Below are 16,612 nucleotides of genomic sequence, written 5' to 3' on the forward strand. Positions count from 1 at the left end.
CCAGAAGACAGACATCGACAACATTACTACAGTAAGAAACGCAAATATCTTTCGCAAAATGTAAAATAAATACAAGATATTAGATCTGTGAACAACGTGTGTGAAGTTTCTGACAAAGTGCACTGATAAGTACAAAAGAGTTACACACCCCACACCCCCACTTATCGCCACAAAGTAGCTACCGCAGGTCATAAGTGGGAAAGGTTACTACCGGTTACTACCAGAGCCACTAATGGAGATATTTCAGACGGCGAAACACGCCCAGTCATTCTGGATAATAATGAATGAATAGTCATTCAAACGGTCAGGAAAACTTGTTAGAGGTGATCATGACAATGGTGTGAGGAAATTAAAGGTTCTGGGAGGGGGAAAAAGATTATAGTTTCAATACCGAACCACTTCTCTCTGACCTGAAAACAACAGTTGCCAAATCTGAGCGGAATAACATATTAAGTCCAGTGAATGTCTTCGTTCAAATCTGTTTTGTCCCATCAGCATTGCTGTGCCCATCCAATACTTAAAAAAGCCCTGTTTACTGAAACAAAGCCTATGATTAAAATGTCCCATTATGAACAGTTTTATAAAGCACCACACGAATCTGAATGATTCAATACTGAAAATAAACTAATTTACATTCAATCAATGTAAGCTATTCAATAATTTTTTTAGATTCTCATTTTATTTCCACTCCTTCACGAAAAGGATTTGGTGCGTTAAAACCCGTTCCGATGTTCTGACGTATAATTATCGTTTCCATTCACTCCTAGGTCTTCCTATCCATTCTTTTCCTCCAGAAGGACATATTCTATGTATGATATTCTAAGAACACTATACACGTTGCTTTGCATTTCATAGTTAACTTCAGTTACATACCGGTACAATACCTTGCAGTCTGCTTCATACATTTTTGGTTCTGTAATCTGCCTCTAAAGTTACTTCCAGCATTCGAAAATATCTTATATGAGCAATTTACTGATTGAATAATTCAGAATATAAGACCTCGGAGGGGCAGAAACCCTGATTATTTTAATATAAATAAATATTTACACAAATATATGAACAACAACCAGTATATTGATATGGGATGAGAAATTTAAGTACTCGTTATAGAAAAGTTTATTTTGCAGAAATATACTACATTCGTGGCCCTTAAGACAAATTTATTTCCTCAGCGAATGAATACACAGATACATAACAATTCATGCTCTATAGGCACACGTAAGTACAGGAAATGAAATATGTATTTGAATTCCGAACTTATTTCACCTTCCCTCTTTTCCATTGTATTAAATAATGGTTGGCTGATTAAGTATTAGTTAAAATTAATTATCAGTCTGTTATTTGCTTTATAGTTTTATTCCCAAAACATAACAGGCGACCTTGAAAAGAATTGGTCGATGAGTCACTAGCGGTGCTACTCCATCTTTTTTTCGAAGCATCCAAGTGAAGGATCATAAAATTACGTGAAATTCTTAATTATAAAAGTAACACATAATCATAAATATTCCTAAATATAGAAGAATTACTATCAACAAGACATGAGAAAATTATATGGCTACTTGTAAACATTTTACTTCAACTGTAATTTATTCCACAAAAGTTGAATTTAAAAGATCAATTCCTTCGTGTATCGTTTCAGATATGCTTACTTTATAAATTACACACAAAATGAACTGGCCTAGGACAATGTGAAATCTATGGGCGTTGCATATTTTTTTAGGCTTGGTTTTATTTTAAAGGCGTGGTTTTGTTTAAAGGGAACTGAGTTCCTTGTTAGGTTCCCAACAAAATATGAAACAAAAGAAGAGCTACATCCGCTCCTAAATAATGTGTCGAATCGACGTTTTCTTCTTGAGATGATATGTTTCCTTTCAGTGTTCTCCAAGACTTTAATTAGACTGCACACAAGGTAGCAGTACTCAAGCGTTTATTGAACGTCGAAAACTAGTTTCGTTTTGACTTTGATAAATGTTAAAACTCCGATAAGATTGTTCAGTCGTCTCGGTTATTAACAAAGTCAATAAGAAGCCATAAATAAAGTCAGCCATGTTTGCAACATTGATACAAGCCTACAGTATTTCCGATAGATTAATTATTAACACATTCAGTGTAATTTCGGTTTGAATTACAAACGTGTTAGTGAGGAAAGTCGGCTGAACTTTTAAGGGAACACCAGAAATTCAGCTGACCGTCTTCTAGGATGCTGGGCGTGTATCTGGTTGAATACCGACGTTTCAGAGGTTCTTGCTATCTCCATCGCAAGTGCAATAGTCCTTGATGGAGGAGGAATACACCTTTGAAATGTCGGTAACTTCTATCAGACCACACGGTATATTAACCCAGAAGACGGTAATTTTCATACACGTCGCCATGAAAACTTGAAATCTCACCAAAACGGAATTTGCCAAATTAGTTTTAGCACGGAATTTTGCTAATTAAAGGCACACGAATGTAAGTGTATTTGAGGGGGGGAAAGGTCAAAGCGACCCTTGCACTACAACTATTAGTTGATAAAGGCACGAGAAAGTTAGGTATAAACATTATTGTCAGCTAACTTTTTTGAACCCCTGACATAAATGTGTATCTCAGTAACATACAAGAAACGTCTTAAAACTTGACTTGCGTACACATAGCATTATTTATAGTGAGTGAATATGGAAAGTTTACCGGCGTACTGTAACATGAAACACATAATAACAAAATGGCTCAAAGTTAGCACTAAATTAATAAATATTTTCAAATCATGACAGCGTTGTTATGCGAAAATCCCTACAATCCCCAAAGTTCTTTTTCTATCTGCTTTGTATTCATCTTCCTACCCTTTTGCTTCTCTTAAGGTCACTGAAGGTGATTGAACTTTTAGTTTATGGACCACACGTCCAGACCCGAATGTCGCATGTTGAGGTTGCATTAGTGATTCTAGCTTTTCGTTTTGTAGCTGCGTCACCAAAAGAATTGATGGCATACTGTTCGTCGTACGTTAAAACACGTTGTTTATTTTTTTTTCATTTAACTGATACTAAGTCTCCGCTTCTATTGTCAGATGGGAACATATATCTGTTGCTTCGACGAGTAAATTTTCTTGAATAAATTCGCATAGGTATTTAATGAAATAAATCTCTTGAAACATTTCAGGTTTTATATGATTTCATTTCATTTTGGATTCAGTTTTCTTGGACGTATCTTTGTAATATTTCATTTTCTTTTTATGAAATGTTCTGTAGTAAGAAAATAAATCGCCATTACTACAAGTCTTTTATTACATTCAAAATTAATAATTCATTATCACGGTACAAATTTTCTATGAAAATCGCTGGCAAAGTATGCTCTGCCAAACAGAGAACAGTACAGCAAATCATTTACTGAGTGTGTTAAATTTTGAACAATTTTGAAGTCTAATTCGTCGAGAATAAAACACCAAACATTAATAATTTAGCTGTGTTATATTAGCTGCTGAAATTAGGTGGGGACTGCGGGTCAGAAATCCGACCAGGTACTGGAAATAGGTCCCTCTTACTCTAAGTTGTCCTGTGTAAATGCAAAAGACCTTTCGATGAGCAGATCCCCTATCGAAGGGGTCTTGCCGAATGTTATACTAAGTAAAATAAAAACGTCTATGCCTTTAAATAAACCTTTAGAAGGGAAATGATTAAGAAGGAATAATAAAGTTTATTTGCTTGAAACGTGCTGTCCATCTAACACACTCAATGATCCATACTAATCCTTAACTAAATTCCCTTTCTTTGGCAACATATTTCATTAAAGCCTGAAGTTTATATAAAAATTTCATCTTCTGCAGTTCTGACTAAAACTGTAGCCTTAAACCCAAAATGAATTATTAAAATCAACTTGCTTAAGCACGGCAAAACCTCGCTAATTCGGGTTCTCTACAATTCCAGCTGACTTATTTTTTATCTATGTACGTACGGAGATTTTTCCTACATTTTGTTTTGAAATTATACATTTTATAAAACTGTATTATTCTTTTCGTCATGCTCGTGTTCTAATATAATTCAATACAATTCTTGTCGTCAAAGATAACACATGCTTCTGCAAGATTTTGAATATACTCTCGAATTGTTACGAGCTACGACTTGAAACTATCTGCACGTTCCACGGGCATTTGATTAATTCAGACTACTCCTTCCCCTGTTAGTCAGAATTAGTAAGGTTTTATTGTATAAAAGCTATAAATGTATCCCGGACACACACCATCTAGATGCTTGGGGCGGGGAGAGAAATGGTATACCTCCTACTCGTTCTAGACTTCGGTACTACACGGGGTTGAGTGATCAGCGTCACGCCCCGGCATCTTTACCCCCAGTTAAAAGACCCCCGACACCCGTTAGATAGAAGGCTGAGTGGGGTCCAGAACAGCTCTGGATGCAGAGGCTGGAAGAAAAATCCCTCTACCGGGGATCGAAAACTGATCATCAAGTACGTAGTCAGACATTATACTGACTGATCTAACCAGGCTCTTGGATTTATTGTACAATTAAAGCAAAACTTACTTAAAATATATTAAAATAACACTGGAACATTAAGTGAATTTTAGCTTTGATCAGCGGTAGATGCCTGATGTTTCTTGTTATTTTATAGCGATATATCGACACCTGGACATACACAGTAACGAGTGGTACAAAGTAGTAAGATTGGGAAGGAGAAATCATGGCCTATATTAGTTTACCATCCTCCATTTTCCTTCATATAAAGACAGCCGTGAAAAATCTCAGCTAGAGAATTAAATATCTGGCTTGAATTCGAATCAGGTATCTTTCAATAGCAAGCGAGAAGCATTATTGCATTTATAACCTATTCGGTAAGTCAGCTGTGTATACAGATCAGAAGTAACAATTATATCGAATCAAATGCCGCTGAATTATGTCGAATCAGGAAATGCTCGCGTAGTAGATTAATATTGTACATTCTAGGAATAAAATTCCGACTTTAAAATCAGTCGATCAGTTTTCCATAAAAGACAGGCAAATGTTTGACTAGCTGAGCAACTACTAGTTCTCAAGAAGGTCCCTGCTCCATAGTGGTAGTCACTGCTCATTTATTTCTTTTAGCCTTAAGCTTTCCTAGCAAGAGAACTCAAGCACAAAATATGTGGTGCATCGTCTCGGTTTCCTTCCTTCTACTTAATATTCTTCTATTACCCATCATCTTGTTGTATTCATGGCCGACTAAATACAGCCCTGAGGTCTGTAATTAAATGCGCCTCCATAGATTGGAATCAAATTATCGTCAGGGCCGAGACAACAGCCAGAAGGTGGAATATTTCTAATCCCCCTGGGTTCGTTGCCTTATTCAGGCTAAACTATAATTGAACGTGACAGGGCCAAGGCACAGGCTACTCTTACAGGTGTACCAACATGCTCGAGTAAAAATGTAAAATGGACTAGATATCATATGGGAATTAAAGCGTGAAGATTTATGATTACCTTAGGATACAGGAGAATGGTTTTCTTCTTTTGTGTGCAACTACGAAGTAGCACTGATATGAGTAAGCTACACGCGTTTGGTTAAACTCTTGTATAATCTGAAATCTGAGGTTTTTACGATGGTTGGAATTCTGATTATGCTCGCTTAATGGTGACAACGTGTAACCCTGTACTATGTCGCCAAACGTTCAAAACGACACTCTCTTATATCATGAAGATTGAGACAGCAGGTTCTTCGGATCCGATGTAAATCCCTATAGGATTACACGGTGTTACAGTCTAATACCGCAATACGGAAAATTATGAAGTGTATTCGGAAAAGGTCAGAGTCCATTTCATCATAAAAACACAAAAATAATACATTCTAGTTATCTTGTTTCTTATAATGTGTACATGTAGTCAAATGCACAATTAATGCAAGCTGGATTACAGATTTAAGGTAAGCAGCAACTTATTAGTAACTTTTTTCAATGTTTCGCTAAATACTTTGCTGATTTTGTAGATGAAGGGAAAGTCTCGTTATTCCATAGGAACGTGGCACAAAACGGTGAAGAGGTTCATTGAAACTCCACGGATGATAAAGCCGTGCGGAAGGCGCAGCTATCAGAGATTTTCAGTTCTTTGTACGTTTAACTTCACCTGTCAAGGACACTAAACACGAAACCACGATATCGAAAATGTGTGTCATCGTAATCAAAAGGCGGAAGTATACGGTAAGACATTTGGATAAATTTATGATTTATATCGAGATAACTACAAACGTAAAATTCTATTCCACGCCATCACGCAAGCGTGATGCGACGTAAAATGAAATGGGAAAGTTGTTTCAAATTTTATACCTTGCTTTCTTACTTTTACCAATAACTTTCCAATTAATATGTGTGATTATAATGAAATTGCGTGTCACAGAGGGAAAGTTATTAACATAAAAACTGATTTCGATTTTAAAAATATGGACATCAAATATTAATGCCATCCGATTATTTTAGGGTGATTTATCGCTGACCCTCGTTGGTTGGACCGTAACAACAGGGTCTTCAGAAGCCTCTTCATCAATCTCCAAAGATACGTTCTGGACATATTTGAACTAAATAACAGTTTACCAAAACATCGAACGTCAAGGGATCTTTCATAAGGTAATGCACTTCTACTGGTTCGACATATTGACCTCTTTAGCTTGTTTGTTGCTATTCTCCTGTCTGAGATGACACAGCAGTACAGAAATCTACGTGTGTACACTGGTACTCAATATTACATTAATCAAATCTTGTGGGACCCAAATAAACTCACTGAAACTACTCGCAAATGACAGAATATTATTTCTGCCGGACAATGACCCAAGATTCATTCAATACGGACAGAAGCTCCAAATTTACTTTTCTTTTCAATTACTATTTTTCGGTGGGAACTATTTATTGTTTCTTCTTAGTCTTATCTTGAGAAAGCATATAAAATTGCTAGACTAGAGTAGAAATATATAAACAAATGTACAATCCTGCTCAATTTTGGGGGTCAGATCTAATAAATAACCTTACAATAGTCCATTAATCAATCAATATCCACATGTGAAGGCCAAGAAGATCAGATTTCTTAGATGGAGGCTGGTACGAGTTTTTACCTATCTAAGGTAATATCTCAGAAATATTTGCCAATTTCTTTATTGCTCTAATGTGACTGCGGAAAGATCACGAAACCCCATTGAGCATAACCATCATCAGAGGAAAGAACTTATCAAACAGGTGTCCAGAAATACCAACATTATTAAGACATTTGGCAGTCGTCGTAGACAGACAAGCCCAGATGAGAATCTGACGTCGTGCCAGGCAACATGAAACTAAGTACGTCCTGTTATCGTCTTCATTTCACTCCTACGTTTGCCAGTTCCTACTTTATTTTTTTTTTATTTCTTCTGGAACTTTTTTATCTAGCTTTCATGAATACGTTGAAGGTATGTTAAGTTATGTCTAACAGCAGATGCTGAACATTTCCAACAAGCACTTAAGGGATTTGTCAAAGTAAGTGACGTAAATATTCCACTTTGCATAATGATTAATTGATATTATCCTCAGGTAAGCTATTTTTGAGGCATTGCTATACAGGATGGTTTGTATAGTCTATTATAAACCACGCCAGAGATTTTAAGACACTCAAAACAAATAATGAAGACAGAGATGCGATATTAGTGGGTTTCTTGCACGTCTACACTTGTATTTTAATCAGCTTTTTATAACTGGAGATTTGGCCAAAAAAAACTTGGAAGATCTACCCATGAGAGCAACTTATTCTCTCAACAAGGCAACTTCACTTTTCGCTTGCAACTAATAAATGACGTAGTGATCACATAACACTCACGGTTAGGTATAGAAGCATTATGGCTCCAAAAACTTGCTTTCATAAATAAAGCTATAAAAGTTAAACTTCTTAAATTTTGTAACTTTATATTATTAAATGTACACTTATACGGTTCTGAGAACTGGCTCATGAGTAGTACAGGCAGAAATTTAACAGAAACAGCGGAAATACAATTTCTGATACAGCCCATGTTTCTGGGCATACGCTCTTACGAATTCGTAACGAAGAGTTCATGCATACGTTGATTGATTTGGAAATATTCAGCGCATGGAAGAAAGAAGAATTGTCCAGTGACTTTTCGACTGTCTTATAAAACAATGAGCGCTTATCAGATTTAGTCACTACTACTGAAATTGGTGTGAAATTTTATTCGTGAAAGTAAAAAGTATATTTATGGAATATTGATTTAAATTATATTTTATTGTAAGAGTAAAACCAGAAGCTAACAAAGAAAGCTCCTGTATCAGAGATTTAAAATACCTGAAGCGGCAAGCGGACAATGGCAGAATCCTTCAAGTCGCGACATGTAGCTCCATTTATATATGTGAATGTTTCTATAGTCTTTCATTCCAGGAAATATTTTCTTTTTCGAATTCTTTGTAATGGGATATCAACTGCAAAACACAGCAATCCTGGGATAAAAAAATACTCAAGCTATGTGTAATAGCTTTCCTGTAACAGTGAGATTATTTGACGTCGTCCAATTTTAAAATCCGTAGCATTTGAAAACCATAGGAAATAAAATTTATAAAAACGAGTGTTTAATTTGAGCCCAACATAATTAATGCAAATCGCCGTGGTCACCATATTTATTTGGAATTTTGGATTAGGCCCAGTTTATGTCACTTCACATATGAATTTTTCGCGGTATATTTTCAAAACTAATTTTAATATTACAACATAAAGAGCTTGAAAGAGGAGCCTATGTGTAACCCAGTCTTCTACAGCGATATACAATTTCTGAAGCCTTACACCAAAGCTGTCGGCTTGCATACATTGTCGCACCGCTGAATGCAATTCTATACCAAACCAGCGTCACATCTTATACAACAGACGTGGGAAGCAGGCTTCCCTCCATGCTTCCCAACAACGAACGACTCACATATATTGCACCAGTTTCGAACAGTGGTGGGCCGAGATTATATTATACACGGATGCAGGTTCAGCTCTCTACCTAAATAAATGTAAAAATAAATATTGTTCGTGTTTCCATTTTAGACTCCAGAATGGATTTATTTAATCGGTCCACTGCTGTAAATATAAACACATGCAACATACAGTGACTCATTAGCTTAAGTGATCTAGTAATCAGAACAACTAAGAAATAACATTCTAAATTATTTGTGTTTATTCCATTTTCAAGGCTGTTGACTGTGTGGCTACGAGCCACAGAGGACAGAGATGGTCCTCGAAACGTCGGCGATTGATCACCAACTAACACGGCTGATAGCCCGAGAAGACTTTATTAATACTGTGTCCGTCTTCAGGAGTAAAGTTTAAGATAGAGGCAGTTGTTTCTCCGAAACTTTGCTACCTACATAAAAAATCCACGACATTACAACCCAGAAGACCAGCAACGACAGTGTCCATACTATTGCAAATTATTGCACTGAACGTTTAAAATCTCTGAATAAGTATACTTCGGTGACGTTGATCTCATGATGCCTTAAAAGTAAAGCAGCTAATCTCGCGTTACGACTTGTATTATTTTAAATATGACAGTCTAATCTGACACATGCACCGCGTATAATGGAAACAAGAGCTGACCACGCAGTCACCTTATATTCCGTTTACAAACATCAAGTGCATAGAAACGTTCTGAATATTCAGACAACGTACCGAGCCACCTGGAATGGCCAGTGGGTGTTCAGATGCACGGACATGCTCAAAGTGTCTACTTCAGATCAATGACATGATGTTTCTCAAGAAACAAAGTTTTAAGATATCCAATTAACGTGTACCTGTGTTTCTCGGTTTCACTTTAATATTTTAATTGAATGAAAAGTGGCATAAGGCTCGATGGCTACGTTCTAGAATAAAACTTCCACTTTTAGTATTTTATTAAAAAATAAAAACAATTAAATAAGTGAAGCGCTGTCCTCCTTCAGAAGCTAACAGTCGCTCAGGTAGTGAAGACAATGCCTGCCCTTTTTGGGATCCATAAAACTTCATTAGATTCTTAAAAAGCCTCTGAATAATATCATAAAACAATACAAACATTGAGAGGCCTAGAAAGAAAAAAGCCTATGACATAATTACGAAAACGTAGTTTTCAGGCCTAAATTTCAAGAACTGGCTACTAACACTTCATTACGAAGATAAATTGCTATTTATTATCAGCGTTATATGAAGCCTACACTCTCACATACTGTGGGCAAAATACAGCGTTACCGGTTGTTAAAATAAATGGTACGTATAATTACTCCTAGGCTTTACGGGGTTAATTATTGACGCGAATTAAAAGACTCGTAAGTTATGCAGTCTTTTTAATTACGGTGAAATATGGGCTAAATCTACATTGTATCAGGGAAAGTCTTTGCTCTGTAGCTTGTTCCCTGCCGTTCACTGCTGTGGCCTTTTCTTACCAACTTTATTTAAGAAATCAGCATTTTATGAATGACCCTTCAAATCTGTGTGCTGCAATATTTTACAACGCGATGATATTTTCTGATACGATTATGAAATCTAAAATCACATATATCGGGACACACCACTCTTGAACGAAGTTTGAATTAAGTGAAACCCTGAACACAAATCAAACAATGAAAAATCCTGGATAATTTTCAACATTCGACTAGTCTTCTCCCCTAAAGCCGAAGTTACACATTGAACTCCAGCCGCGAAAACCCATAAGACTTGCCTTTAAACGTGCATAATCTACACGCGATTTGAAATATTAGCGTATAGGCCTACTTAAAAAAGTTTACATGCCCTTTAACAATATCGGCCATGAAAATTATGATCGTTAGTCTTCTGGGCTGTTACGCCGGGTAGTATGATAGTTTACCGACGTTTCGGATGTGCTGCTGCCTCTGAAACGTCGGTGACCTTCTATCAGACTAAACGACGCAACAATCCAAGAGACAGCCATCTTCACAGATGCCGCCGGGAGAACCCGAAATCTCACATAATGATCAGGGTTACGGTTAGTATGAAAAAATCACGAAAATGGCCTATCAGTTAAATGAATCGCATATTTATATTAGCCCTGTGATATAAATGGCTACGTTACACTACTTAACGAGATAAGAGCACAGAGGAATGCACATTAGTCCCTTCATTCATAAAGACGATATATACTATCGCCATCTTATTCGGAAATTGTCAGGAATATGAGACCCAATTTTATTTTTCGATGCTATTATCAGCTACTGGCATCTCTTAACATTATATTAAAGGTCGTCTTGATCAATCTTGTGAATCGAAAATCATGTAAATTAAGATAAACGATGCGAAGAATAAAATAATGAAAGTGGGAACAAAAAAATAGTGACTGAAGATATTGTGAGAAAGATAACAAATAAGAAAGTAGGGATAATGAGAGTTCATAGACAAAAAAAGAAAGAAAAGAATCGGCTCCACGCCAACATGAAATAAGAAAAACGTCTCTTTGGATTATCCACTACCATAGACGCACTGGTACGTAAATTTGTTTTGAAGCACTGCGATGCTTATTACGAATACGAGTAGGTCTATACCAAACACCAGTATCTTATATTAAAACACAAATCCTCCCTTCTTTATCCTTTTAATTCATTTGTATTAATGATCATATCATTCGACGCTACCACCTCAGAGTTATTGACAGTGCTGATAACTAAATCATGAATAATAAAACGAACAGAGGCAGCTTGAAATGTAATTCTCTCGCTTTGCCTGCCGATGTACGTTAGGTCATTAAAGTATGGGAACAAATGTGAAGGTAAATGACAGTTATCAAATTTCAAATTGCAGTCACTGACTGATTTCTTACAAAAAATGTGGATATGATATTCCGAAAATGATGAAACTGGTTTAAAGAAACATGATTTGTCTCTGTTTTTGTAAATAATCGAAAGAATGAAATTTTCGAATAGCAAAGTGTTTACTTGTGTTATTTAAAACCAAATGTCTGTATTTATTGTGCTGTTTTATGTTTATATTATATCAAGTTAATTTCCCAAATAGTATAAAAACTGCATGTACCACAAAGTCAAGTAAACAAATTTAATAACATAAAAAATTATAAATAACGACGGAAATAAAAGTTCCAGTGTTATTTCTTCGTTACTGTAAGTAGGCTGTTTTGTAACGGAAATAAATACCTGTATAAATTAATTTAAACAACGAAATGCTAGCTTTTAATTTAATTGATGTAAACTTTCATGTAGTTCAAAATTTAAACGACATTAGTAATTAAAAATTGGGCATGTAAATTATGACACAAGAAATAAGGCCACTGCGAGAGGAAAATGTGGTGCATAAAATACAACTAATGAGTTGTATCTCTTGGTATAAAACTGATGTTTCTAAAAAATTCAGAACAATTTCATTAACAAGTCAGACTGCAAAGCGGTGCCGATATATTCAAATTAGTGTGGTAGCGCCTGTAATTTTAATGGAGCGAGAATAATCTTAACGGATGTTTGCAGTCGTCAGAATAATGAAGTGCTTGTATTCTTCATTTTGAATCACATCTTAGGAGACTAGAAAATCTTATATAAACTTCGCAGCTAGGCCTGTTTACTTGTTTTATTATCTTTAAACCAGCTGCTTTTAATCACAATTACCACTTGACAAACGAGTTTCGGCTCCACTGAGTCATCATCATTGTCTCATTACCAATGTTAAATAACTTAGAAAAGCTGCCCCGCTGCTACACGCCATGGAGGCGCTTGCGAAGAGAACTGGTATAACTTATAATCGTTCTTGACCTCGGCAATAGGTGGGGGTGAGTGAATAAAACCACGCCACCCTGCAACGCTTTAGGATGCTGTGTGGGCCACAGAGCCGGTCTTTTGCCCTAGCTGGGAGCGAACCCCCGATCGTCCAGTCCGCCGTAAGACACCACAGACTACTAAATAAGCTACCTCAGCACCACCTTCTTAAGTCTTTTGGTTTCCAACTCACCTGCGTCCAATATCCTCTGTTTGACGCTGTGTTGTCTCCCGTGCCAGAACTGCCACGCTTTAATCTCGTCATCTGGACTCTTCTCCTCTCGGAACATAAGCATCACGATGCTCTGAAAGAAGAAGAAGAAGCTGTTATTTCATCATACCGATAAAGTATTCAATTCATTAGAAGTATATTTCCTAAAAACAATTAATAATAACCTAATGAGACATTAGTGAACCTGTTATAAATTACTCAAATACAATGAGGACATTTTACGAAATTGTTATTTTTATAATCAATACTTAGCAAAATATAATACGCCTGAAAATGTGGACGCCTAAAAAATTTCCTTCAGTATTCATAAAACTATCGAGTACTGTAATGAGGACAGCTAGGACTTTTATTTTAAATAATACTATAACACTAGTCTGGTCTTTCTTTTAAATGTGTATTATAATGACACGTAGGTTCTCAAACTACGGTAGTGAATTCACAATCAAAAAATTCCTGAAGGATCTATAAATACACAAAACGAATCTGAACTTTACATACATAAGTAAATAACCACATATGTTACACCACGGCATGCGAAACTGGTACCTGATTCAGGACGAATTTGCCAAAATACTCTTCCTACAATGTTTACACTTGACATTACATTTCTGTCATGTAGTGTGTACAAAACACAATGTCCACTATACAACTACGAAGCAATTATTGTGATAGTATTTACAACATCTAATAGGCCTGTGATGTCAGACTCTCCGCTCACAAATGTGTTTAGCTTTAATTGATTCTTAGATGTCAGTAGTATAAAATACTGCTTCTGAAACTCTTTTGCCATCAAATAAACGGAGCACTTATAATGAATTACTATTACGTCTTCCTGGTCGTGATCTGCGCAATACGCCATCGCAAATGGTCGTGGTCAGTATTACTTAGAAGAGAAAATAAAAGCGTTGTATTAGTAACACATAGAAAGATCGGAATGTTAGCAAAGTTTACAATATCTCTTACAGAAAATCTTTCGTATTGATAAAACTATGCATCGAAGATAAATATTTTTCTATATATTTCTCACTTCCCAACTCTTACTTTTTATATTAAATGTATTTTATTATTAATGCCAGTGACTGAGACTTGTATTCACATATGTTCATGTTCTACACATTCTGATTCTGTAATGAAAATAAATTGTTATTAACTTATATCTAATAAATTAAATGTATTCAGAATAAATTATAATGTTAAAATAATTCCAAATAAAAATTACCCAAAACATTTTTGACATGCAGAATATTTTTATACGTGTGAAATGACAAATTAAAGCACTCCTTAACAGTCTTCAAATACAATTTGAATAATGAAAATCACCTAAAATTAATTCTATTTCTACTTAATGGTAATATTCTTATATTTCCTAAAATGAACCTATATATATGGGCAAGAAATAATATTTGCGGTTATTAAATCGATATTGAAAAATTCATGCACAAAATTTTTAGAGCTAAATATTTTATTTAAAGCACTGTACCTTAAATATGCTTAATATTAAAGTTCAATAGTTAAATATTTTGAGAGTAATTGTGAAATGTCACACCATATTAAGCATTAAGAATTATTAGTAGAGAGAAAGCAAATACAAAATAAAACAGCAATGAGCAGACAAACAGCGTGACTGAAGAATGAAACACGCAAAGAAGGTAAAGACCGGAGATTATTAAACCGAATAGATGAGAGAGCCAGCAAAATTTACAACTACGAAGCAAAACTATGTCGGCTATGAGAACACTCACATAGCAAAATACTATGCAATCCAGAAGAAGTATTTTACCAAGCATTCGGAATGTGATTTGATACCACAGAAAGCTGTCACGAATTCTAAATTTAATTTAACTCTTCAGTCTGTTAATTATTCTTTAACATGTTATACTAGCGTTACATTATATCAAAAATAACTTTTCAGGCTTTTAGCTGGAATACACATTAGTTCTATGTTATTTTTCTTGCATTCGTTGAAATACCAGTAAGACGGGAAGTCGTAAGTTACCCGTCCAATTAGGGAAGATACGTTGCTATGGCAATACGTATGTCTTGTTAACTGTTCGGCGACTTGTTTTCTCTTTTGTTTTTTTTAATATATCTATAATTTATTTTCTTTCATTATTCGCGCGGTTTGATCCATCTGTCTGTGACGAATATCGTCTTTTTATTTTATACACGGCAAGGATCTCATATAACAATACGAAAGAACAGCTAACATTTCTCGACTATTTTCAAAGAAAATCTTTTCTAGAAACTTGTTTGAATGTGTCATTACATCAAGTATAAGTTCTCTATGTGAGATGTGGAAAAATGTTGTACTGTACACATTTGGGCATAATGATTGAACACTATATATATGCTTCATGTCAACGTACCTTCCCCAGCAAGTGTTTCTGTAACTACTTCAGAACTTCTCACCAATTAGTCCATCACCTTGAATTTTTTTTAAGTTGGCAAAAGCAAACTATGAAAGGTTATCGATCTGATGACGGCGCTGGCAAAGTTTGAAGTACAATTATTTTGGTGGAGTCTAATTATCTACCCACATACTATAATAAGCAAGTGCTGGTTGTTTGGTGAATGTTTGCTCTTAGGAATTTGGGCCTTACGGAATAATATTTATGATTATGAGTGTTTATTGCTTTAGGTTACACAGTCATTTCTGGTGGCATATTACAAATGATTAATGGCTCATAGCGTTAAATTTTAAGATTTTGAGAACAAGGTACTTGCTAGAATATTTGGAACAAAAAGCAATGACGTGACATGAAACTTCAAAAATTGCAGGAGGAGTTCCAAAATTCGTACTCTAAAAAATCATAAAATCAAGGTAACTGAGATTTTCGAATCATGTGATGCGCGTGGAAGAGATAAAAAAAATACATGTAAAATTTTGTTTGGTAAACCTGAAAGGATAAAATTACTTGGACACTAGACGTAGGTGGGAAGTAATATTAAAAGTGGTATCAGATAAACAGGGTTTCGGGATACGGATAGGATTAATCTGGCTCAGGACAGGGACCGGCAGCAGGCTTTCGTGAACACGGTTATGAATCTCCGGGTTCCATAAATGCCTGGAAATTTCTAGCTATCTGAGCCTAGTATTAGCATCTGAAAAAGAGTTCTGCTGCGTGGATTTGGTTATAGCTATCTCCTTCTTAAGAAGTGACAAAATCAGTTAAATATTTTACAGCTTACTGTATTCAAGGTTATTCAAATGGGTTAGTTTAATGCATCTAATGAGTCTTCCAACAGACAAAATTAAAACGCCTAGTAACATACTATCTTTCCGAGTTTCTGCATTGAAAAATTGAGTTTGAATAGATAGTGAACCAAATTTGGTCACTTCTCGTGTGCGTATATATACATACATAGATAGATAAATATATTGGCCACGCTTTGTAGGTGGGTGTCCACACATTATTTCGGGTGAAACGACAAACTGTGTATTCTAAGTACCCGCATAGTGTGTAGAAGTTATGTGTTGGATAATATGTTCAGTTTTGCCACAAGATTTGGGTAAGCGTAATTATCACGACGCTGAGAAGTTCATTCTTTTTTAAAAGTTTGTCTATTATAAATTTCACACAAAACAGAATGGAAAAGTAGAGTGTTGTGCGACGAAAATTAATCTTGATGGATTAACCACTTAAGGCAAATTGTATTTACATTACTTG

The 16,612-nt window shown here is 35.4% G+C and overlaps 1 protein-coding gene across 9 annotated transcripts in view; it reads right to left on the reverse strand.

Annotated features, from left to right (window-relative positions):
- The window catches only part of grh (grainy head), a 303,339-nt gene that overhangs the window by 55,298 nt on the left and 231,429 nt on the right, over positions 1 to 16,612 (reverse strand). For all 9 annotated transcript variants that reach the window (XM_022063435.2, XM_022063258.2, XM_022063186.2 and 6 more), the window contains one exon: positions 12,906 to 13,017. In XM_022063435.2, coding sequence (XP_021919127.1) covers positions 12,906 to 13,017 — 112 coding nt within the window. The remainder of the gene's footprint in view (positions 1 to 12,905; positions 13,018 to 16,612) is intronic.

Source organism: Zootermopsis nevadensis, unplaced genomic scaffold (genome assembly GCF_977971745.1).
Source record: "Zootermopsis nevadensis isolate Lab colony 2312 unplaced genomic scaffold, Znev_1.0 Znev_ptg000029l, whole genome shotgun sequence".
Taxonomy (NCBI): Eukaryota; Metazoa; Arthropoda; class Insecta; order Blattodea; family Termopsidae; genus Zootermopsis; species Zootermopsis nevadensis.